The 24,824-nt window shown below is 43.5% G+C and overlaps 1 protein-coding gene across 1 annotated transcript in view; it reads right to left on the reverse strand.

Moving 5' to 3' along the window:
* Positions 1-9,228: 9,228 nt before the first annotated feature.
* The window catches only part of LOC102454802 (collagen alpha-4(VI) chain-like), a 105,143-nt gene continuing 89,547 nt past the window's right edge, over positions 9,229-24,824 (reverse strand). Inside the window, exons 31-39 of the mRNA XM_025183551.3 lie at positions 22,474-22,509; positions 20,775-20,811; positions 18,890-18,901; positions 18,306-18,799; positions 16,662-16,752; positions 15,374-16,045; positions 13,495-13,588; positions 13,055-13,311; positions 9,229-10,795 (exon numbers count right to left, since the gene is read on the reverse strand). Of these exons, the coding sequence (XP_025039336.3) occupies positions 10,623-10,795; positions 13,055-13,311; positions 13,495-13,588; positions 15,374-16,045; positions 16,662-16,752; positions 18,306-18,799; positions 18,890-18,901; positions 20,775-20,811; positions 22,474-22,509 (1,866 nt within the window). The 3' untranslated portion in view covers positions 9,229-10,622. The remainder of the gene's footprint in view (positions 10,796-13,054; positions 13,312-13,494; positions 13,589-15,373; positions 16,046-16,661; positions 16,753-18,305; positions 18,800-18,889; positions 18,902-20,774; positions 20,812-22,473; positions 22,510-24,824) is intronic.

Below are 24,824 nucleotides of genomic sequence, written 5' to 3' on the forward strand. Positions count from 1 at the left end.
GGACGAGGAGACGATAAGTATCCGCCTCCCGATTAGGCTAACTAAATTGGTGCCTGAGGATGACGTGGAAGCATTCTTGATAACATTTGAATGTGTGGCCGCAGCGGCCTGGTGGCCCCAGGAACAGTGGGCCACCATTCTAGCCCCTTATCTCTTGGGACCAGCACAGCTGGCATACCAGGGCATGTCGGATCGAGAAGCCCTGTGTTATTACAAGGTAAAAGAGGCAATATTGGATCAATTGGGTATTTCACCCGAGACCTATAGACAGAAGTTCCAGAATGCGAAGTACGGGACGGGGGAACGGCCCAGGGCGGCAGCCCAAAGGGTTAAGGAAGCCGGCCTGCATTGGTTGGAACCCTCCACCAAGACGGCAGCGCAGGTGGCAGACCTGGTAATTTTAGAGCAGTACCTCCAAATATTACCCTGGAGGGTCAACAATGGGTACGCTGCCACCTCCCTGGGACCTTAGAGGAGGCGGTCACCCTTATGGAGCATTTTATGGCCGCCGAAGATATGGAAGAAAAGGGGAAGGCTGGGCCTGGGGCGGGGACCCTAGCAAAGGGCGGAACTACCCCCCGGGTGAAGGATCTCCGAAACGATGGAGGACAAGGGCCTAAGCTCCCGCCGACATGGAGCACGGGAGGAAGATTAGCGCCGGTGTGGCGCAGCCCAGAAAAAGGGGAAAGCAAAGAGAGACGGAGCAGCGAGGAGAGGAGGCTGGACGCCAGACCCCCACCGGCTCCAAAACAGACGTGTTTTCAATGCGGACAAGAAGGACATTTTAAAAGAGACTGCCCAATGATGGATTGTACATATGGGCAACCTGGCCCCCGACGAGCCGCACGGCCTAAGGTAAGCCCCGCACGGATAAGGTAAGCCCCGCACGGAAGATCCGTTTAAACGGGAGGTGGGTCGAGGCCATACTGGACTCGAGATGTGGCCAGACTTTGGTCTGGGCTGACGCGGTGGGGGCGGGGGTGTCCGAGGGAGGCCGGATATGGATCCGGTGCGTTCATGGGGATGCGCGGGCCTATCCGACTGCCAGGGCCAACCTATACGACGGGCAACGAGGGGGAGTTATGAGGGTGGCGGTCGCCAGCCGGCTACCCTATCCCGTGTTGCTAGGGCGAGATTGGCCCGGATTCTACCAGCTCTTGCAGAGAAGGATCGATTCTGCAGGAAGAGACGTCAGGCCTGTATGGACCGCACAATGGGAGGGGCGTGGGCAATCACCCCAATGGAAGACCAGAGAGACAGGCCAGTGGAGGGACCCCACGGCATTAGAACCAGATATGGGAGACTTCATGATCCTGCAGAGGGAAGACCCCACGCTACAACACGCGTGGGAGAATGCGCGGGTAAGGACAGAGGAAGAGGGCGAGGGAAGTGGGATGGTCCCACAAGGCCCACGCTTTGAGATTCAAGGCGATAGGCTGTACCGGATTCATAAAGGGGATGGGCCGCAAGGGGAAGAAGCCCAATTGGTGGTGCCCCACGCCTATCGATGGAGGGTAATGGAACTGGCGCATGACAACCCATGGGCGGGCCACCTGGGAGGAGAAAAAACCCAGCAGCGGGTGCTCCAGCAGTTTTTTTGGCCGAGTATATACCAAGATATTAAGAACTTCTGCGCCTCATGCCCACAATGTCAGCTAATGGCTAAAACAAAGATTCCCCGGGCCACCCTAGTCCCAATGCCCCTGGTAGAAGAGCCGTTCAAACTGGTAGGATTAGACCTCGTGGGCCCCCTGGAGCGAACTCGGAGGGGCCATTGATACATTCTGGTGGTAGTGGACTACGCCACCCGCTACCCCGAAGCGGTTACCCTCCATAAGACCACCGCCCCGGTGATAGCGGATGAACTAATGAGAATGTTTTCCCGAGTTGGCCTACCAAAGGAGATCCTGACTGATCAAGGTCCAAATTTGGTGTCGAGACTGATGAAGGAACTATGCAAGTGGCTACGGGTCAGAAAAATTCGGACGTCCGTATACCACCCGCAGACGGATGGCCTGGTGGAGAGATTCAACCAAACGTTAAAGGCCATGATGCAGAGGTTGGCGCAAGATGACCCCCGCGAATGGGACAAACTACTCCCTCCCCTGCTCTTCGCCGTACGAGAGGTACCACAGGCTTCGGTGGGGTATTCCCCCTTCGAGCTGTTATACGGGCGACGCCCCCGCGGGATTCTGGACCTAGTGCGGGAGGGCTGGGAGGAACAAACCTCGACGGCACTAGGAGCCGCCCAATATGTGATTAAGCTAAGAGAGAAGATGCAGACCATCGGACGGTGGGCTCGGGATAACTTGAGAAGGGCGCAGGAGACACAGGCTCACCATTACAACCGGGACACTCGAGCCAGAGAGTTTAGGCTGGGAGACCCAGTATTAATCCTGCTACCAATGGGTGACTCCAAATTAGTAGCACGGTGGCAGGGGCCGTTTAGAGTGTTGCGTAAAGTGGAGGAGGTGGATTACGAGGTACAAGTGGAGAGTAGCAGATGTCGAAAGCAAATTTACCATGTGAACCTATTGAAACGTTGGGTACCCCGAGATAACCCACAGGCAGAAGCCCTAAATGCGGAGATAGAGTTCGGGCCGTGGGGCGAAGAGGAGGTGTCCTGGACCGCCAGCCCGTTAGGGGAAGACCTAAACCCGGGGCAGCAAAGACAACTCCGAGAGCTACTAGGGCGATCCGCTGCCGGGCTAACAAGCAAGCCGGGGAGGATGACCCTCGAGTGCCATTCCATAGACACGGACCCCGGACAAAAGGTACGAGACTCCATACGCCCCGTGCCCCGTAAACTGTGGGACACCGTCCAGCATGACATGATTCAATGGGGTATCATAGAAGAGTCCCGGAGTGAGTGGCGTAGCCCAATTGTGTTGGTCCCGAAGAAAGACGGTTCAGTTAGGTTCTGCATCGACTTTCGTAAGGTCAATGCAATATCTAAGTTCGATGCATACCCAATGCCGCGGATCAACGGGCTTTTGGAGCGCCTGGGGCAAACGAGATACTTATCCACCCTCGATTTAATGAAGGGGTATTGGCAAATCCCGTTATCCCCAGAGACGAAGGAGAAAACGGCATTCGCGATCCCGTTTGGCTTATACCAGTTCGTCACAATGCCCTTCGGTCTCCACGGGGCAGCGGCCACGTTTCAGTGGCTAACGGACCGGGTTCTCAGCACACACAAAGACTATGCGGTCGCATATATCGACGACATCATCATTTTTAGCAACTGCTGGGGAGACCACCTGCAGCATGTGGACAAGGTCTTACAGACGCTCCGGCAAGCAGGACTGACCGCTAAACCTAGAAAATGTCAGTTCGGCAAGCGAGAAGTATCGTATTTGGGGTACACAGTGGGGAACGGGCAGCTACGTCCAATACCGGATAAGGTAAGAGCAATCAGAGACTATCCACGACCCAATACTAAAAGACAGGTACGGCAATTTTTGGGTCTGGTGGGCTACTACCGACGGTTCATAGAGCATTTTGCCTCGGTGGCCGCCCCCTTGACAGACATGACGAGAAACAGTAAACCACAACGGGTGGTGTGGGGGCCTCGGGAAGTGCAAGTGTTTGAGATGCTACGCAGAGCCTTGATAACTGAGCCGGTGCTGCGACAACCAGACTTCGAAAAGCCATTTGTAGTGCAGACTGATGCATCAGAGGCGGGGCTTGGGGCGGTACTAGCGCAGGAAGAAAAAGAGGTTGAACACCCTGTGGCCTACCTAAGCCGAAAGCTGTTGCCCCGGGAAAAACACTACGCCACCATAGAAAAGGAGGCACTGGAGATTAAATGGGCTGTCGACTCTCTACGTTATTTCCTTCTAGGCAACCACTTCATGTTGGTGACCGACCATGCACCCCTGAAGTGGATTCAGAATATGAAAGACACCAACGCACGGATATTACGCTGGTACCTAAACCTACAACCCTACTCTTTTGAAATAAGGCACAAGCCAGGAAAGGACAATAAGAATGCAGATTGCTTATCCCGAGTGCCAGAGACCGACCAAGAAAGGTCGGCAAGTATAAGAGACAAGGACGGGGGTGAAGAAGGGGGAGGGGTGGAGCAACCCCTCCACCAACAACCGCCCGAGGGAACATCCGCGAGGGAAAAAGGCGGGGGCGAAGGGAAAGCCATACAAAGGGGGGAGGTGTGTGACGGGGTGAGGCAACCCCATCACTCCTTCATGCCAGGGGACGCGGGTGCCGATGAGGGGTCAGAGGACGCTAGCCGGAGGGAGCAAGAGCGGAAGGCCAGCCGAGAGGCCGATCGTCATCCGGGTGCGACCAGGCTACCTGCTGACATCGGCAGCGCGACGCCAGGGGGAGGCGGGGCACCCAGAAGTGCGCCGGGGTCGGCAGAGGCCGTGGGGAATACAAAGGGAGGGGAAGCGGCACAAGGGAAGGGGGGAACAGCACAGAGGGAGGGGGACACCGAAGAAGCGCGGGGGGTCCCGGTAAGAAGGTGGAGGTGGGATGTGGGCTAGACCTGCTGGCAGGGTGGGCAGCGACCCAGGGCGGGCCGTGAAACCCGAGAGAAGGCGAGTTTAGGGGCAAGACCCCACCTGCTACCACCAGGAGCATCAAGTTCCTGGTGTTAGGGCCCTGGGTCGGGGTCCGGAGAGAGGGTGGGCCAAGACTCCCCCCACCCGGTTGCCAGGGCAAGCGATATTTAGGCCGGTGCAAGCCGTAAGCCGGGTACGTTGGGGAAGGGGGACCCCCAAAAAGGGGGTGACCTGTGACAGACGGACATTGTCTGATTTCTCCTTTTCTTAACATCACCTACGTTTCAAGCTTTCAAGTTGCAGCACTTTCATACTGAAACTTGTTATTGCTGATTTTAAGGTTGGAAAAGAGCCAGATTAGTGGTTACTTCTGAGGGCTGTTGTCCAGAAAGAGACACACAGCCAGGGTGCATCTAGACTGGCAAGATTTTGCGCAAAAACTTGCCAGATGTCTACACTGGCTGCTTGAATTTGTGCAAGAGCGCTGACATTCTAATGTAAGAATTCAGTGCTTCTTGTGCAAATACTTTGACGCTCCCGCTCAGGGATAAGCTCTCTTGCGCAAGAGTACTTGCGCAAGAGGGCCAGTGTAGACAGGCACTTTAATTTTTTGCACAAGAAAGCCCGATGGCTAAAATGGCCATCGGAGCTTTCTTGCACAAAAGTGCGTCTCTACTGGGCACGGATGCTTAAAGTGCACAAAAGCATTCGTGCCAATCTAGACGCTCTTTTGCGGAAATACTTTTAACAGAAAAACTTTTCTGTTAAAAGTATTTCTGCAAAATCATGCCAGTCTAGACGTAGCCCCAGTGTATTTTCCAGCATAAACAAGCACAACCATTTTGAGTTCAAGGGACTTGACAGCAACCTCTGAAAATAAACTCTATTGAAACCAGTTCATGACCCCAATTTAAATCAACTGTGTCACATTCTTTTATGCTAGTGTTGAATTTGGATCCTAACCTAAGTCATATTTCTGACACTTTTTGGTCCCATCAGCAGTGGTTGGCCAATTTATATTAAAGTTTAAAAAAACCTGTATGTGAGATGTTAGTCATCTGCTGATAATTCCTATGTAACCCCTTCCACTACCATCACTAAACTTACAGTCTCAGAAAGGCCTGGAGGTGATTTAACTGCTCTTTAACCCCCAAAGACAACTCTCCAAAAACAACAGAGAGGTCATTGTGTTAGTCTGATCTTGGTAAAACAAAAAAAGCAGTCATGTAGCACTTTAAAGCACCCAATAAACGATCTTGTTAGTCTTTAAAGTGCTACATGACTGCTTTTTTTGTTTCTCCAAAAACAGATTCTTAGAATAATGGTGTGGCATCATGTATGAATGTTTGTACTGGCATTGCCTGAAGTGGATAGTTGAATAGAGCACTTAATTTCCTATCTGTCAGTTTTGTATACATATTACAAGTACTACATTAATTTAAAACATTGTTAGAATGTGTACTGTAGTTCTCAGAGTGAAAAGAAACACATTGATTTTGTTTGGCTTCTTTGTGCTTGGACAGTTGGGTAACATGGACACATTTGCTTTTATTCTATGAACTACATTCCAATTCTGCAAATGAACATTTTAGTGGCTTGAGACTCGCGTTTGATCTATCATCTTCAAATTAACAGTGTTGGAAGAATGAGTAATATTTAATAGTAAAATCTTTCACCAAGGCTTTGATGCTCAGCCCACTTTTACGAGTAGTCTTGGCAGACTTCAATCTAATTTTTTTTATAATTATGATACCTATATTAAGCATTTGAACATTTTTTAAATATATTTCAACTTTTAGTGATTGAGTTAAATTTTCCTAATATATGGGGGGTTAGGCAATAGTATAATGACAGCTAGTAAGATTCAAAAAGTCAAAGCCACACACCAGCTTAAATAAACGGTCAGTATCACATGTCAAAATATATAAAGTAAATATCCTTAAACCAAACTGTAGTTCTGAATCAGCATTCTTCTTACTTGTCTGTAAACTTTTATTATTGCCAAAGGAAATATTTGTATTTGTGCATATGATAAAATTGACATTTACTTATTTAAAATCTCATCCTTCCAACCCTACATAGGGGTAACTCTTTTGACATCAATGAACATACATCTGACTTACACCATTTGATGGGGGTGGGGAGATCCAGTTCTTCCCTCCACTTCTAAGCTTTAGCCCAATTACGATGTCATATACATGCCAATCTTTGTGTTGAGATTGCTACTATAGACTCTTGGTGGCCTTACTAGGAGATCGGCTTTGACCAAATAAATGTTTTAGTTACTCACAATACAGGGCAATATGAGTGAAAGTTAATGGTCTTGGATATACAGAAGGTCAGGCTAGATGATCTAATAATCCCTTCTAACCCACATATAGATTCCAATCCCATCATAAACACTCTCCAGGTGCAAATAATATTTGGTGAGTAATATCACTGTGCTACCTCCCCCAGGTGCAAATAATATTTGGTGGGTAATATCACTGTGCTACCTCCCCCAGCAAGGAGACTAGATTGCACAGTAACTGCTATGTGGCCACCACTAATGTGGGATAAGCCGTGTACAGTTTGAAACAAAATGCTATAGGCTAGAGCCACAAGGGCCATCTAACAAAAGTCACAGCCTCAAGCTGAGCACCCAGATTCCTGATACACTGCCAGAGAAGAGTTAGGCACTGAGGAATAGGACCTATGCTGAGTAGAAAGCCCCCCAAGCTAGCTAAGAGGAAACGTTGAGGAGAGGAATGAAGCCTATAGCCAGCCCTTCAAAGTCCTGATTCCTCTCCTGATGAAATGGGTGTCTAAGCCCTTTCTTGCAAAAATGGTGGTGGTATTGACACCGCTTCCCTTCACCCCTAACCTTTAGCCCAGTAGTTAGAGCACTTAAATAAAGGTGCAGATCCCCCTCTGCCTGGGATGGAGCAAGGATTGGAGCCCACATCTCCCACCTCTGCAGAGGGTGCTGTAACCACTAGGATATAGGAGTTAGGTCTCCCTCACTCTTGCCTGTTGAAGTGGTCTCACTTGGTATGAGTCATGAAACATCCATTGGCTCAGAAAAAGAGCAAGACACTCTACAGCCCAGAGGCTTGGGGGCTTGATGGGGAGGTGAGAGACCCAAGTCCCTCTTCCGATGACCATTTAATTATTGATACAGCACTTCAGAGCTTGGCAAGAGAGATTGGGAGAGCCCACCTGAGAATGTTCCACAGTGCAGTGGTTAGGGCACACTCACGCCAGGTGGGATATGGGGATTCAAATCCATTTCCAAATTAGACAAAGGGGTTATTTGAACCTGGGGCTCCCCATCCTGAGCAAATGCTCTCACCTCTGTATTAAAGATCATAGGGGACCATATCTTCCTCTGTCCTGTTGTGCATTGCCTAATCTGTTAGGTGTTCTCAGAGGACACCTATCTGATTAGGCCCACAAGTGGGCTACAAGGGAGGATACCCAGTTTGAGCATCCTGCTACGCCTTAGTTATGAGCTGGGTGTGCAGGTGTCTGGACTGTATTCCTGTGTGCATGCTGAATTGCAGAATTCTAGGTGCCTAAAGACTTCAGACATCTACAAAGTCAGGTGACAGACGATTTGAGGTTTAGAGCACATAAAATTTTTGGACTTAGGAGGCTAAAATAGTGGTTGCACAAAGGGATTGATGTGCCTACCTAGGCCTACAGCTGCAAAATCTAGCCAAGCCACATCATTCCACTGGGTAGTAAAACCCAGATCCGGGTAGCATCAGGAATGGGCTTTAACAGCAGTTGGGGGAAAAAACCAAACCCAAAACAAAGATAAACCCTACTTGTAATTCTTTGTGCTGAAAAGAAAATATGAATGGCTTTCACAGCAATTCCAAAATACTGATGACCTCACTTTTCTGTACTTGTCCTCTACAATTATTAGCAAAAGCTTCAGAGGGGTAGCCGAGTGAATCTGTAATTTAAAAAACAACAAATAGTCTAATAGCACCTTACAGACTAACAAAACAAGGAGTCTGAAGAAGTGGGTTTTGCCCACGAAAGCTCATGATACCATCTATATGTTTTTAGTCTTTAAGGTGCTACTAGACAATTATTGGCATTTCATCTATGTATTGATGCCTCCGGCTATGTCTAGACTGCAGGCTTCTTGTGCAAGAAACTTTTTGCGGAAGAAATCTTCTGCAAAAACGTCTTGCGCAAGAGCACGTCCACACTGCAAAAGCGCATTGGAAAAGTGATGCGCATTTGTGCAAGAGAGCATCCAGACTGCATGGATGCTCTCTCACAAGAATGCTCTGATTGCTATTAACAGAATGGCCACCAGAGGCACCTGTGCTTCTTTCAATAGGCTGTTTTTGTGCAAAAACCCCTGCTGCTTGTCCACACACATCTTTTTGCGCAATAACTCTTGTGCAAAAAAGAATTATTCTTTGTAGAAAGAGAAATATCTACATCGCAAAACCCCCTCTGTTCTGTCGATTCACTGTAAATTTTCTTGTGTAAAAACATGCTTGAGGTGTGGACGCTCCGCAAGTTTTTGCTCAAAAACAGTCGTTTTTGTACAAAAACTGTTGTTTTTGTACAAAAACTCTGCAGTGTAGACATAGCCTCAGTGAAAGGAATTTGAGCTATGCTGATTAAGTTGCACTGAGGAGCAACTGCTGCAAATCTATACAGCTGTCAAAATCATTTTTAAAAAAAGACAGTAGCACACACCTTCATGTTTCAAGCAGAATGAATTTATTCATATTGGATTTTTTTTAAAGGCTAAGTATGAGGCTACATCAGACATAGACTAGGGCAGAGTGAGCTATCCTAGTTCTGTAGCTTTTGAGAGCTAAAATGTTTTTATGGTCCATTCTCTAAGTAGGATAAATTCATAAAAATGAACCAAAACACTTTGATATTAACATTTCACATCCAACATTATTTTATAAAAATGCTTGAGGTATTGATTTATTTTCTTCAGTCCATTTTAAAAGTGCACATTTTGATGTTATAGAGTAATATCAAGTGTTAATATTTTTTACCTTACCCTTTTAAATAATACAGTTGGCTATTAAAATAATATTTCCTAGAACAGTTCTTCAGTCAAATTAACTGACCAATTTTTTAAACTCTGTTTTCATTACTCAGTTAGCAGGTCAGAAACAAGTAAAAATACCTTCTTGCAACATTAAAAGTCTCAGAGGAATAGCCATGTCAGTCTGTAACTTTAAAAACAACAAGTAGTCCTGTGGCACCTTGGAGACTAACATTATATATATAATATGAACAGGTGAGGTCTGTCATTGACTGGGCAAAATCATTTTGAGTAGGTTACACTTATAGAAAAGCTCAAGAAATTAAATATATGTAATAGAATATTTTATTAATGTGCTTGCAAAAGGGCAGTAAAAGAAGTTTTAAATTTGTAGGAGTTCAACTTCAAACATTATTCATTTTATTTAATAATTACCATACATAGTAAATTTGAATCAGAAACTTGTAAAGCTTCCATTATTATTTCCATTACTAATCTGAATTATTTTGTGATTTGTAACAGTAAAAATTTGCTTGGCACTAAAATGACTCAATTTTAATGTTGTTAGCAAATATTTTTATGAACTCTCATCATAAGTGTCATGACTTTTTACCAGGGAAAAACAAAACAAATTATTTAAACCTTTCACCCAGCACAGTCTGGTGTTAAAAGTAGTGCATTCAGCTAATTTAAGTGGCAGGATTGTTTATGCAAAATTTGGTATCTGTAGCTACTTGGGAAGTATGACTGTTTTGCACAAACAAATCCACAAAGCAAACAAACAAACTCCTCAAAATATATAGTAGATTTAGTATCATGCGCTTTCATGGGAAAAAAACCCAAGATCATCTCATCTGAAGAAGTGGGTTGTGCACACAAAGGCTCATGACACAATATACATATTTGTTACTTTCTAACGTGCCACAGGACCACTCATCATTCTTGCAATGTGGATTTTAATAAGGATGTATTTGTTTTTCCCTGAAATTTAGAAGCAGTATTGTTAACCCAGAGCTTCTTCTTTTAACCTCTTTTCCCCACTGTCCTTACAGCATAGTTGAAGAAAAAGGGGGTTGCCTATTTCCACTCTAGGGAGATGCTATGCACAAGGCTTCACATTCCTCTTGAGTTCCAAATCTGTTTTTGTTGCCTCCACAGCCACCATACCAGAACTCAATGCAGATTTTCTGCTCTTTGTCATAATACCACTTCAGATCATAATCTTCACACTCTCCTCCATCGTGATCCACTATACAAGCATCTAGAAAAGGCAAATAAAGGTTATAGTTGAAGTTTGTGAGGGGAAAGAACCAAGCTCATCTGAGCTAGTACTTTGGAAGCAAAGAATATTCTATTCAAGCTGGAAGACGACAGAATTAGTAAGTTTTCTCAGGTCTTACTAGAGAACATGTTTGTCTAAGCACACATTTGTTGGGGACACAATTCTACTTTCATTTCAACTGTTGAGTTTTTCAAATGAGGACGCTACATAGGGAAAACAGAACTGAAGGGGGAAAGTAAAGCCATGTGATTTCAGTGTCTGGGTTAGTTTATAAAATGGCTGTAAAAATAATTATGCCTGGTCTATAGTGATCACAAAAATCATGTTAGCATGAACTGTGTCTTAACTAAAAAAAAACTGTTTCTATTTTACACCATTGCAGATGGGGTTGGTAGCACCTTTCTATGAACATGTCTTAATGACAGCAAACAATACTAAAGGTCATGCTTAACAGGAGAAATTAGGTACAACATCCATAAAAATCTCTGTGGAGGTGAATTTCAGAACATAAGAACGGCCATACCAGGTCAGACCAAAGGTCCATCTTCCCCAGTATCCTGTCTTCTGACAGTGGCAAATGCCAGGTGCCCCAGAGGGAGTGAACAAAAACAGGTAATTGTGTCTCTCCTGTCATCCATTTCCAGCCCCTGACAAACAGAGGCTAGGGACACCATTCTTACCCATCTTGGCTATAAGTATTGATGGACCTAACATCCATGAATTTATCTAGTTCTTTCTTAGACCCTGTTAAAGTCCTGGTCTTCACAACCCCCTCTAGCAAGAAGTTCCACAGGTTGACTGTGCCCTGTATCAAGAAAAACTGCCTTTTGTTTGTTTTACACCTGCTACCTATTAAGTTCATTTGGTAACCCCTAGTTCTTATGTTAGGGGAACAAGTAAATGACTACTCCTTATTCACTTTTGCCATACCTGTTATGATTTTATAGAGATCTATCATATCCCTCCGTAGTCTCCTCTTTTCTAAACTGAAAAGTCCCAGTCTTTTTAATCTATCTTCATATGGCACCCATTCCAAACCCCTAATCATTTTGTTGCCCTTTTCTGAACCTTTTCCAATTCCAATATACAGTAAAACTCCAGTTGTCTGGCATCCAGTGGTCCGGCACTCCTGCTAGTCTGGCACCACCTGGAACCCGGAAGTGCTCCAGGCAGCCGGACAATTGGAGCTGCTCTGCCCCAGGCTTCCCCGAGTCAGCCATTGGGCAGTTTCAGCAGCGGCTGACTTGGGGACGCCCAGGGCAGAGCAGCTGGCGTGCTGTCGGGTTGGTCCCGCAACGCCGCCCCCCTATCCCTCTCATCCCACCCCCTTCCAATAGTCTGGCATATCTGATAATTCAGCACCCCCTGGGTCCTAAAGGTGCAGTATTATCGGAAGTTTACTGTACCTTTTTTGAAAAGAGGCAAACACATCTGTATGCAGTATTCAAGATGTGGGTGTACTATGGATTTATACAGAGGCAATAAAATATTCTTTGTCTTATTTTCTATCCCTTTTTAAATGATTTCTAACATTCTGTTTGCTTTTTTGACTGCCGCTGCATATTGAATGAATGTTTTCAGAGAACTATCCACAGTGATTCCAAGATCTCTCTGTTGAGTGGTTATATCAAATTAGTTCCCATCATTTTGTATGTGTAGTAGGGATTATTTTTTCAAATGTGCATTACTTATATTTATCAACATTAAATTTCATTTGCCATTTTGTTGTCCAATCACTTAATTTGGTGAGATCTTTTTGAAGCTCTTGGCGGTCTGCTTTGTTCTCAACTATCTTGAGCAGTTTAGTATAATCTGCAAATTTTGCCACCTTACGGTTTACCCTTTCTCCAGATCATTTATAAATAGGTTAAATAGTATTGGTCCCAGTATAGACCTCTATGGGACACCACTAGTTACCTCTCTCCAATCTGAGGACTCAGTTTTAAGTTGGACTGACAGGAACTAGCTGCCTGTTTACTTTTATAACTAGAATTACAGCTTTATTTCCCAAATAAAATATTTGAGATGAAAGCTAAAGATGAAATGATAGTGCAAGTTCTCCCGTTACACCCATGGAAACTGCACAAAGCAAATTAAGCTGTATTGCATTTATATGGCCAAAAAAAAAGTTTATGAAGTTTGGGAACTGACTAAATACTATGAGTCTGTTCCAAAGCCCATTTCAAGCAACAGCAGTCTTTCTTCAAAGGGCTTTGTATCAGGAACTAAAAACCATACCATAGTCAGCATATGCAGCTCCAGTTTCTACTAAGTTTTCTTCATTCTTTCCTGCAGCTTCTCCATATTCTTCTAGCTTGGTCTCTTCAGCATTGTCCTCTGTGAAATATTCATTCTCCTCATAATCATATTTTTCTTTTTGGCTGACATCTACAGGTTCCTGAGTAACTTCTGTAATTTCTTTCATCATTCTGTTTTCTGTTGGCTCTTCTAGATTCCCACCATTGTCAATTCCACCAAATTTAGGGAAAGGTATCCTGCAGGAGAAAAACCCTATTTTAGCAATAGTTTGTGTGCGAAGAAGATGCACAAGACTCATTCACTCAAGTTATTGCTAATGGGCCTGTTCTTGTTTCCATGAAAGCTAATGCGAATTTTGCTATTGCCTTCAAGGGGACAGATCCTTTAATTAGAGAACAGTTCTGAAGGAGTTACCTTACCTTTCCAGAACAGCTACTTGCTGTAGTGCATCTCCTCGATTTAAGGTTTCACACTCTTCTTGCAGTTCTGGAGGAGGATAACTGTTCATTCTCCCTGTGGGAAGAGTACAGTTAGCCATGTCTAAAAAATGTATGAAATTATTCCTGTGAATTTGAGTAAGCATCTTCCAGTAAATAAGCATAGCACAACTAAGGAGACTGAAACCAAGAGACAAGATAAAAGAGAAATAAGTGCACAGAAAATAGCACTGGAGATCAGGTTCACCTTGTGTAGGTGCATCTGATTCTCCAATATATTGAATATCTTTTATAGCATTTAGAACTTTATTAAATGTATTTCTGGTGTGGCTTGAAATTAGTAAGAGCTTCAAAATAATAGCTGGTGCTCCTTTATTGTTTCATCTCAGAATGCTTATAAGCATTAATGAATTATTCCTCACACATCTGTGAAAGTAGGGAATTATTATCCCCACTTCACAGATGTGGGAAAAGCAGGGAGACAAAGTGATTTGCCAGATGACACAAAGGAAGTCTGTGATAAAACCAGAAATAGAACTTAGTGCTTCCTTGATTGCACAAGATATCCTCTTTGTTAGGGAAGAGGGGAATCAATAGCGACATATCTACACAGCAGAGCAAAAGTCGAATTAAGCTATGCAACTTCAGCTATGTCAATTGCTTAGCTTAAGTCGAAACAGCTTAATTCAGCTTTTGGCACTGTCTTCACAGCAGGAAGCCAAAGAAAGAGCACTCTTCCTTTGACTTCCTTTACTCCTTGGCTGCGTCTACACTGGCCCCTTTTCCGAAAGGGGCATGCTAATTTTCCACTTCGTAATAGGGAAATCCGCGGGGGATTTAAATATCCCCCGTGGGATTTAAATAAAGATGTCCGCCGCTTTTTTCCGGCTTGTAGAAAAGCCGGAAAAGAGCGTCTAGACTGGCCCGATCCTCCGGAATAAAGCCCTATTCCGGAGGATGGGGCCAGTCTAGATGCTCTTTTCCGGCTTTTCTACAAGCCGGAAAAAAGCGGCGGACATCTTTATTTAAATCCCACGGGGGATATTTAAATCCCCTGCAGATTTCCCTATTACGAAGTGGAAAATTAGCATGCCCCTTTCGGAAAAGGGGCCAGTGTAGACGCAGCCCTTGTGAAATGAGGGTTACAAGAGTCAGAGTAAGAAGTCCTCCCGTTCAACATTATTTCGAAATATTGGCTTGCTGTGTAGACACGCTCTTTGTTATTTCAGAACAACGTAAGTTATTCCAAAATAATGCTGCCATATAGACATGCCCTAGGATTGCATGTGTAAAAAAAAGTACCTCAGAATTTGGCCAAAGGCATCATTGTATTGTTGTTCTAGGGTGCATCTACACTGCAGGGCTTAACTCTAGATGAGCTATGCAAATTGAGCTACATCAATTGCGTAGCTTATTTCAAAATAAGGAAAATCTATACAGCTCTTATTTTGAAACAAAACATTCTTCTTCCGACTTCCCCTACCCCTCGTGCAATGAGGGTTACAAGAGTCGGAGTAAGAAGTCCTCCAGCTTGACAATATTTTGACACTATTTTGAAATAACTGCCTGCTGTGTAGACGTGGACTAAGTTATTTCAGAAAAGCACTGGTTATTTTGAAATAGTATTGCAGTGCAGACATACCCCTATATTATAGGTATTTCTATGGTGCTCGTCACCATAGTATCAGAATAGAGTCATTTTTGTATACTAAGCATGGCACTATCTAAAAGCTAAAATACTTCTATTACTAGAAATTCTTATGCTTCTCATGACTGATAGTAATGTGCTAATTCATCTACGTATGTTCAGCTTCTCTCATTGCTTCAGTAGCAGAAGTAAGTTGGATTGTGTGCTACTTACGTTTTAGGAGGTTTAGGAAGACACGACTAAACTTCTGAGCATAGGTCATGTCAAGTTTCAGAATCTTGCCTAGCTGCACTAGATGCTGTTCTGTTGGAAAGCTTGAAAGCTCTGTCAGCTCACTGCTGGTAATATCATTTCCAAGTGCTAGGGTGAACATGATGAATCCTTGGCACTTGGCTCGCAATGAGATCTCTCTCAGCTTCTGTCTGTCCCAGGAACTTGTCTTGCTTCCAAGTATCGTAAATATGACCCTGTGTTGTCTCGGCTCAGGGGCTTGGAAAAATGTATTGTCAATTGTCCATTGCAGAGCATGACCAATAGCAGATGGCCCTTCCAGTTGGTGGACAGATTTTTGGATATGTCTCTTCATCACATTTTTACCACTGTAAGTGGTCAGATCAAATTCTTCCTTCACTGGGCTCATATTTCTGTTGGGGATAAAGTGTTGAGGAGCTTGTTGAACAAGTGCCACCCTCGCACCTTCGTCTGAGTCCCTGGGTTGTGAGGTGATAACAAAGTGATCGAGCATGGCACTCACAAAGTCTTTGGCTCTCTCAAACTCATCACTGTCAATGTTGCGAGAGCTGTCCATGACATAAGTGATGTCCATGTTCACCATAACCGGTGGAGGAACAGTCACTTCACAGTTCGTATCTGGTTTGCATTTATCTAGGCAGGAAGCATGGACCTGTAAGCTATGTTACTGTGTCACAAAAGCAATCACTTTAATATTGAATCAAAACCTTTTTTAATTTAAAATTTGTCGTATAAATTATTAATTAGTCTGATAAACTGCACTGGTACCCTTTAAATTATGGTCTGAGCTCTCATGCAGCATAACACATCAATGGCAACAGAAAAGGGCCAACGTGTTGAAGAGCTCATCTGTTTTTTATTTACTTTGAAACCTAAACAAAATTAAAGATACTGAAACTATTTTTTATCTCTATTGTGCCGTGTTATCTATCCATCCACTCACTCATCCCTCTTTCCTCCATGAAATGTGGATGTTACAGTAAATAAGCCTTCTTTCCCAGAAGTGCAACTCTATTTTGAGTAACTTATACTAGAAGGATAATGCCAAATGTAATAATTACTTTCACAAGAATCATGCAGGGAACAAGTAAACAGCATTCTTATTTTCAAGACTCTAATTATTATAATATATCTTAGCTAGAAAATGATTGCACTACTATCTAGAGGATTTGTTGCTGGGGAGGAAAGCACATTGATATAATAATCACAACTGGCACTGATATTTGTTAAGTGAAAGGAGCAGCCTTACCATAGCAGAGTGTGCAATATGTGATGCTTTCCAAACGCTCATCCTGCGGCCTTTTCCAGATAAGCAGTTGAAATCTTCTAGTGTCATCCATCTGTTTTAAAGTAAACACTTAAATAATTCAAACAAGGACTGCACTAAAAGAACAGGCTGCTTTTTAAACTAAAGGTATTTGTCTGCTGAAACAAATTCCAGCCATATTACAATAGGCTTATGTGTGTAACACTGAAAAGGCACAAGGAAGAAATTATATGACTTCTTCAGTAGTGAATTAGTTGCTCACAAGTGTCTGATGGGACCCTGCAGCTGTTGTTCATAATTAAGACACTTAATATGTAGAAGAGACAAAACACTCAGAATGTAAGGAAAGGTTAACAAAAATAACAAATAAAAATTCAATCCCCACTCTGACAAAGCACAATTGAAATAAAACTTTATATAAATATTGCATCCAAGTAGAAAGGTCTTGTATGTAAAATACTAGGATTCAAGATCAGCTTTCTTTTTTTGGCTTTCCTATAGTCATTCAGTGTGATTTTAGGCAAATTGCTAAATGTCCTGTCTGCAAAATGGAAATAATAGTGCTTCCTTTCTCCAACATTTTGTCTGCCTTGTCTATTCAAATGGTAAAATCTTTAGGGCAGGTACTGACTTCTCACTCTGTCTTTGCACAGCACAGGGCACAATGGCTGGGGCTGTTAGATGCTACTGAAAATAAATAACATAATTAAACACCACAGATCCTGATAGTATGTTAATCTGTGGAGAACTAGAAGAATTCTTCCAATGTCTCCACCTCAAAGAATTCTTTCCCAACAATGACAACACCACTCATCATAACCACGTCCCCTCCAACAATTATAAGAAAAAAGAATCATCTGGATACCATACAGTGCAGAATGGACATTATTGATCATTATTGTGATTGCATCAGGAAAAAAATTGAATGCAAAATCCTTGATAAACATCACATCCACCATAATCCCTCCCTCCAAAAGAACAGCAATATAATCCCTGAAATCTAAGCACTGAATAGTGGTCAAACTAGTGAACAAAGGGTGTGCCACTGTAGTCTGCAACCATGATGACTATGTTAATGAGGCCAACCAACAACTCTTCTAGACCACCCACAACAAAGAACTTAAAGAAGACTCCACACCACAATTTACACAGGAATTTAAAGATACTATCAAATCCTTCCCCATACAATTCCAAGAGAAACTCTACATTCTCACCCACCTTATCATCTTCATACTGCCAAGATGCACAAATAAGAGAGCATAGGCAGATCCATCATATCCAACCATGACACTCTTACTGAAGGAATATCGGAACTCATAGAAACTGTCCTCAAACCATTTTGTTTTCCAGGCACAACCAAACCCTGACCTTGCTTTAGTTAGGGTAAGAGGAAGCTGCATACCAAGTTTGGTGGTCTTAGCTCTTACAGTTTAGGAAGAGTGCTTGAACAAATGGACTCACAGATGCACAGACACATTCACAGACAGATGCACTCTAAAATATAGACAGACAGACAGACAGACAGACTAGTTTGAGTGCATTAATTTACTCATGAATTAGCAAAGCAACTCTTAATCAAAAGTATGATCACTTCTCACTGAGATTTCCCATTTGTGATAAGCTTACCGAAAAGGCACGTCTGACATTAGGGACTTCATTGAAGGCAATCACCACAGGAGTGATATCCAAGGCACTGAACTCCAGCACTGCTGTGTTGATGGAGGTAGCATCCTGTGATGGGCCATTGGCGAAAAATATGGCAACTTTTCTTATGAGAGCACCCTGACGAACCCTCTTGAACACATTCTTTGCAATGAATCTCATGGCCGCTCCAATATTGCGTCTGCCCGAGGACCTCTCCAGTGGTATTCTCTGGACTGCTTCTAGCAGCAAGTTACTCGTCTGGAATTCCGAGAATCGGACAAGGTATCTTGTGTTGGTATTGTATGAAACAATGGAGATACGAGCACCGGTTGGACAATTGCTTTCGCTGAGCTGGATGACCCGCAGCAAAGATATCACAATATTCTTCATTCTTTCAAATGCTACTGGGGTAACATCTCCAGACATGTCGAAGGCAAACACCAGTTCAGTTGGATACACTGGGCATTTGATTGTACCTTGAGACAAGCATACTGTGTTAAACGGTATCCACAATGTTGTGATGGTTTCTACAGTGTACGGAAGAAACAGAGTATAGATCTATTTACCTGATATGCAAGCTAGAAGGGAGAAAAGGGGGAGAGAAAAAATAGATAATTAATTCTTTTACTGTTACCTTGATTAGATTGTATCCATTCACACAGTGGCGTGAAATTACTATATGGTGGGTGCCCAATTGTTGAAGGTCTAACCTCAAAAAACAGTTATCAGTATTTTGCTGTCAGAGTGGGAGGGCATATCTAGGTGTCAGTTCTACGTCCATATCTAAATTGTGGCATCTGGAATTCTTCCACATCTCCCCTAAATTGTGGCTCCCACAGTTGGACACAGTACTCCAGTTGAGGCCTCAGCAGTGCCAAATAAGTCGGGACAAGTATCTCCTGGGTCTTACATACAACACTCCTGTTAATACATTCCAGAATCATATTAGTCTTTTTGGTAGCTGCGTCACATTGAGGACACACATATTTTCATTAAGGACTTGAATAATGGAGTAGAGAGTATGTTCATAGAGTTTGTACATGACACCGAGCTAGGAAAATTTGCATGCATTTTAGAGGATGGTTTAAAATTCAGAATGACCTTAAAATGGAGAATTGGGAGGAGTTCAACAAGATAAAATTCAATAGAGACAAGTGCAAAATATTTCCCTTGGGAGACAAAATCAAATACACAACTGCAAACTGGGGAATAACTACTTGGTGGTAGTATGGCTGAATTGAATCTGAGGTTTACAGTGCACTGTACACTAAACAAACAAAGGAAATGAAGGTTAGGCTTGCAGGTAAAATTGGGTGGGACAGCACATGGATCTCTTTTTCCTCTTTCAAAGGCATGGTTGACATGGAGGCTACATCTAGACTATGTACCAGAGATATCCTGGAAAAACGCTGCCACATCCAGGGAACTCGTCTGCTTTTCCGCTTTTTTTTGTGGAAGAGTAGATGCTCTCTTTCAGAAGCTCTGTCTTCCTCCTTCCACGAGGAAGAAGGGCTCTTCCAAAAGAGCAGGATTTTCCAAAATTTGGCCCAGTGTAGATGGGCCAAATTTCAGAAAAGCCTCTTCTAAAAAAAAAAACCCAGAAAAAGGTATGCAAATTGTGGAGCGCAATTTGTGTACCTTTTTCCGATAGATCATTGTAGTCTAGACATAGCCAGTGATGTTCTATAATTTTAGAGCTTCAGGGGGCAGCCAAGTTAGTCTGTTCAGGATAAACTTTAAAAACAACAAATGGTCTGGTAGCACTTTATAGACTAACAAAACATGTAGATGGTACCATGAGCTTTTATGGGCACAGCCAACTTCTTCAGATGACCGGAGTTTTGAGTATAGAATGTGCAGACCCAAAATAAATAGGGGAGAAGGGAAAGGAGGGAAGGGAAAAAATGGAAGGGGGTGGGAAACAAGGAGCAGAGAGTATGAAAATATCAAAGGGAAAACTAAACTCAAAAGTCCAATCGTCTGAAGAAGTGGGCTGTGCCCACGAAAGCTCATGATACCATCTACATGTTTTTTTAATCTTTAAAGTGCTACCAGACGTTTTGGATTTTTTTAAGTTTATAATTTTACAGTTTCCCTGGTGAGTTTGACAGCATTATTGTGTGTGAAACAGATGGGCTGAATTCTGTACTGACACCGTGCATGTCCCTTTTACATTTGTATATGAGTGTAATATATGCAAGTGCAAGGAAGCCCAAGAGACTAACACATTGTATTTATCCATGGAACAGCACATGCAGTAGCAGTTCAGGGAATCTTGTCCTGCCCATCAAGATGACCCAGGCTTTGCCTGGAAGGGTCAGTTCTACAGGGAAGTGGGGGGATGGTTGCTCAGTCTCTAAGCCATTGAGTTGCCCAGCATGTTTCTATTTAAAACTTGTGGCGATGCACATTCCAGCAGGGGGGGGAGGGGGGGATAAGCCCGGTACTTACGGCAATTTTCGCGTGTGAAATTAACAAGTTCACAAGGCTGTGGGAGGAAAAATAAAAATATGGTTAAGGGCTAAGAGCCAGATCTAGCTCTCATTGGAAAATCTATGGGATTCTTTCCATTGGCTCCATGGGAACTGGATCATGTCTCACATCCTGAGCTCCCCTACACTCACATGGAAGAACAACCTTCCAGTCAGTTACTCAGGATGTGCACTGGTGTATCTGGCAGCAGGATCTTACCCTAAAACCCTATAGCTGAAGTTTCCTATAAAGATTTCACTGGACACTTAACCTTAGAATGTATCTGTTTCATGTTGCATAATGTACCTGTGCATTTAAATCTACAAGATCATGGGACAGACATTGGTCTGACCAGTACTGCTGAAGGAGGGGAGAAGGTGCTGGCGTCACCCTCCCCTTCAAGGATCCTGACAGCCTCAGCAGGATTGTACAAGCAGAGGACAACAGTCTTCTATGAGGGGCATGTTTCTGCACCGTGGAAAAGGAGCAGCAGGTGCCCCCAGTAAGCTCATGCTATTGACTGCTGAGTTATTTTACTCATGTTGGACGTGTGTCTCAGCTAGCAAAGTTGTGACAGATCTGCAATATCATGGACAACGCTTATGGAATTAAGATAAACATTGTTGATTTCAATTTAATAGTTTGGGGTCCATTACATTAAAAATGCAATGGTGTGTGTCAAGTATCAGAGGGGTAGCCGTGTTAGTCTGAATCTGCAAAAGTGGCGAGGAGTCCTGTGGCATCTTATAGACTAACTGAAGTGTTGAAGCATGGAAGAACAACCTGTGTGTGTTATTGTGGAATTGTAAGTGACTTCTCTAGGAGACTGACCAAGGGCAAGTGTAGACATAGCCTATTGCAACCTCTGGAAAACATTAGGAAGTTCAAAGGGCTTTGGGAGACAATGTGTGTGAAGTGCAATTTCTAGAAAGTAGCTGGAAGGAGGAGACTGCAAATTCTTCCCTCTCTTTGCATTTTCTTCCTCCCAAAGTACTGGCTAGGAAATCCACTGCAAACATATTATCCCTCAAAGCACTTTGAAGTTCCCAATATTTTCCAGAGATGACTGATGTAATCTCCTTGAGAAATTATACAATCCCACAGCAAAATGTATACAATGGCATGTTTTCAGTTCAATAAACTCCAAAGTTAGTAAACTTAATTTAAATAACTTTTGATCTTACTTTCATAAGGTTTGTCCAAGATACTGTCAGTCTGTCACAGACCCCACCCACTTGGGGATGTGCTGCACAGACCAACATCTCTCTTTGATGCTAGAGAGAGATCCTGCTCTGCTGTTTTACCCTGGAGAAGTTTGTGCTTGGGTCAAAGCTCCTTTCTCTATCCTGACTCTAGCACACCCACATAAAAGGGCAGAGTTTAACTCTAATTCCCTTTTGTGGTTTTGTAAACTAGTACAAATCACATAATTGAGAAGTTTTACCGTTTAAATTGTTTGCAAAATGTTTGCCTTAAATCCATATTCAAAATTTGTTTCTAAGTCCTTGGTTATTTACTTCACATTGGGCTGTAATTGTTTATACTTCAACAAGTACATGAAGAAAGGAAGCTTTTAGCAAACTGTACAGTCAATGCTTCTAAATGGGGAAGGGGGGGGGGCTGAAACTTAACTACACATAGCATGCATTTAGATTTTACAAAAGAGAGGATTACGCACTGACATGGCTGTGGTGCCTTTTGGTCCCTTAATGCCCTGGAACAAAATTAACAAAGAGTTAGAAAAATCACACACACAGGCTCAGAGCAGGAACATACTTAATATATGTCTAATGATGGTGAAAGGCCCTATAAAAATTCAGGCGTTTCTGTGTTAGTGCACAGGTGTTGTTTTCTTGTCAATTGTTTATGACTTTCCATGTGATTGTCTAGAATACTTCTCGACATGGATTTCTGTAGACTGATTCACAGTTGAGATGAAGATATTACTTTGACCTACTTTCTCCAAAACCTTTTTCCGGCATGTTGCCTAAATCCAGCATTTGGGGTATGTCTAGACTGCATCCCGCTGTTGACAATGGGATGCAGATTAGGCAGGTCGACATTGCAAATGAGGCAGGGATTTAAATATCCCGTGCCCGATTTCCATAAAAATGGCTGCTGCGTTTTGCTGACTCAGCACTTTGTCGGCAAAAAGCGGCAGTCTAGAGGGGGATCTGTCAAGAAAGAAAGTCTTTTTTGACAGATCCTGTAAACCTCCTTGCAGGAGGCATAAGGGTTCTGTCGAAAAAGGCTTTCTTTCTCGACAGATCCCCCTCTAGACTGCCGCTTTTTGCCAACAAAGTGCTGACTCAGCAAAACATGGCAGCGATTTTTATGCAAATTAGGCGTGGGATATTTAAATCCCTGCCTCATTTGCAATGTCGACCTGCCTAATCTGCATCTCTCAGCCAACAGAGGGATTCAGTCTAGACATACCCTTGCTGCTGCTGGGAAGTGGCATCACTCAGGATTACATTAATTTCCAAAGCTATTGCTTGTAGAGGGTGTCACGGTTCAGATATAGCTGCACTTCAACACCTCTCAGTATTAGAGTACAACCCTGCTAGATGACAGGCCTCTTGCCTTTGACTCTCTAGGGTGGAATCCCACAATTCTTCCCTTTTCAAACTGAGTGCTGAGTATAGCACCTTGTGTACCAACCCGGATTGCTCAGTAGGCCCAACTGTATTTGGCTGACCTGCAAGACCCTCCTTAGAGAACTGTGGGTGTAGAATAGGAACCTAAACTGACTTTTCAAAACAAAGTATTATTCAGTTTTTTCTGTAAGTACACAATACAATATGCCTATGTCTACACTTCCATGGTGGTTTTTTCCCACCAAAACATGGTACATTTAATTAAAGCACTTTAATTAAAACTACTGTTGCACATCCACACTATGCTCCTTGTGTAGCCACAGCGCACTCACACATTGCCACAAAGAGCAGTGCACTGTGGGTAGCTATCCAACTGTGCATTTGGCTGCAGGGTGCATTGGGAAGGGTTTGCAAGGCCTCATTGAGCAGGGACAGCATTACATAATTCAGGTTTCTCAATCCCATTGCTCCACTGGCATCCTATTAGACTGTCAGCTGCTTTCCAACTAAAATGTGTGGGGGGGGAGTGTATGTGAGAGTCAGGAACAGGAATATGGGAGAGTGGGAGACGGGACAGTAACACTGTCAGGCTTGCCAACCATCAGTAAATTTACAGACAGTCCATAAAAAAGAAATAAAATTCAACCTGTTCATAAAATCCATAAAAACATTTTCATGTCAATAAAAACAAAATACAAAAAACCAGCTTCCTCCCTCTTGACCCTGGGACAAACTCTGAGATGCAGATCACCTTCCGGGACTCTACAATTCCCAGGGCAGGGACAAAGAGGGGGATTCTTCCAGTGCAGGCTCCCTCTGACCAGCTGCTGGCTAGCAGGAGCTGCTCCTCTTTGTCTCAATTTTCTGGGTTTGAACTCTTTGCTATCACCCCTCCCAATCACCCCACTCCCTATCACTCTACCCCTCCCTCCCATGCTGCCTCATGCTTCTGCCACATTCCGAGGGGGGATGAGGCTGGAATTCTGCCCTTTCAGCCTTGTCCCCTCCGAGATGTGAAGTAGGTAAAACAAATCCCCCCATTAAATTCTGCACTGCCTTCCAGCCAAAACATTTATCCTTTCTCTTCCTCCCCATCCAGTTCCTTCTCCTTTTCCCTTTCTTTGCTATGCCAAATGTACTCCTCATTGAGTTAAATCTATTGAAAACATTTGCAGGACTTTTTTTCTAACTTTAGGGGTCTCTGAACCTTTCTTCTGTCATAAAAGTCCCAAGAGAATAGTCATTAACAGTTCACAATCCTGCTGGAAGGGTATAACAAGTGGGTTTCCACACTGTTTTGGGACCGGTTCTGTTCAATGTCTTCATCAACAATTTAGATATTGGCATAGAGAGTACAATTATTAAGTTTGCAGATGATACCAAGCTGAGAGGGGTTGCAACTTCTTTGGAGGATAGGGTCATAATTCAAAAT

Source organism: Pelodiscus sinensis, chromosome 2, assembly GCF_052426305.1.
Source record: "Pelodiscus sinensis isolate ZL-2025 chromosome 2, ASM5242630v1, whole genome shotgun sequence".
NCBI classification, from domain to species: domain Eukaryota; kingdom Metazoa; phylum Chordata; order Testudines; family Trionychidae; genus Pelodiscus; species Pelodiscus sinensis.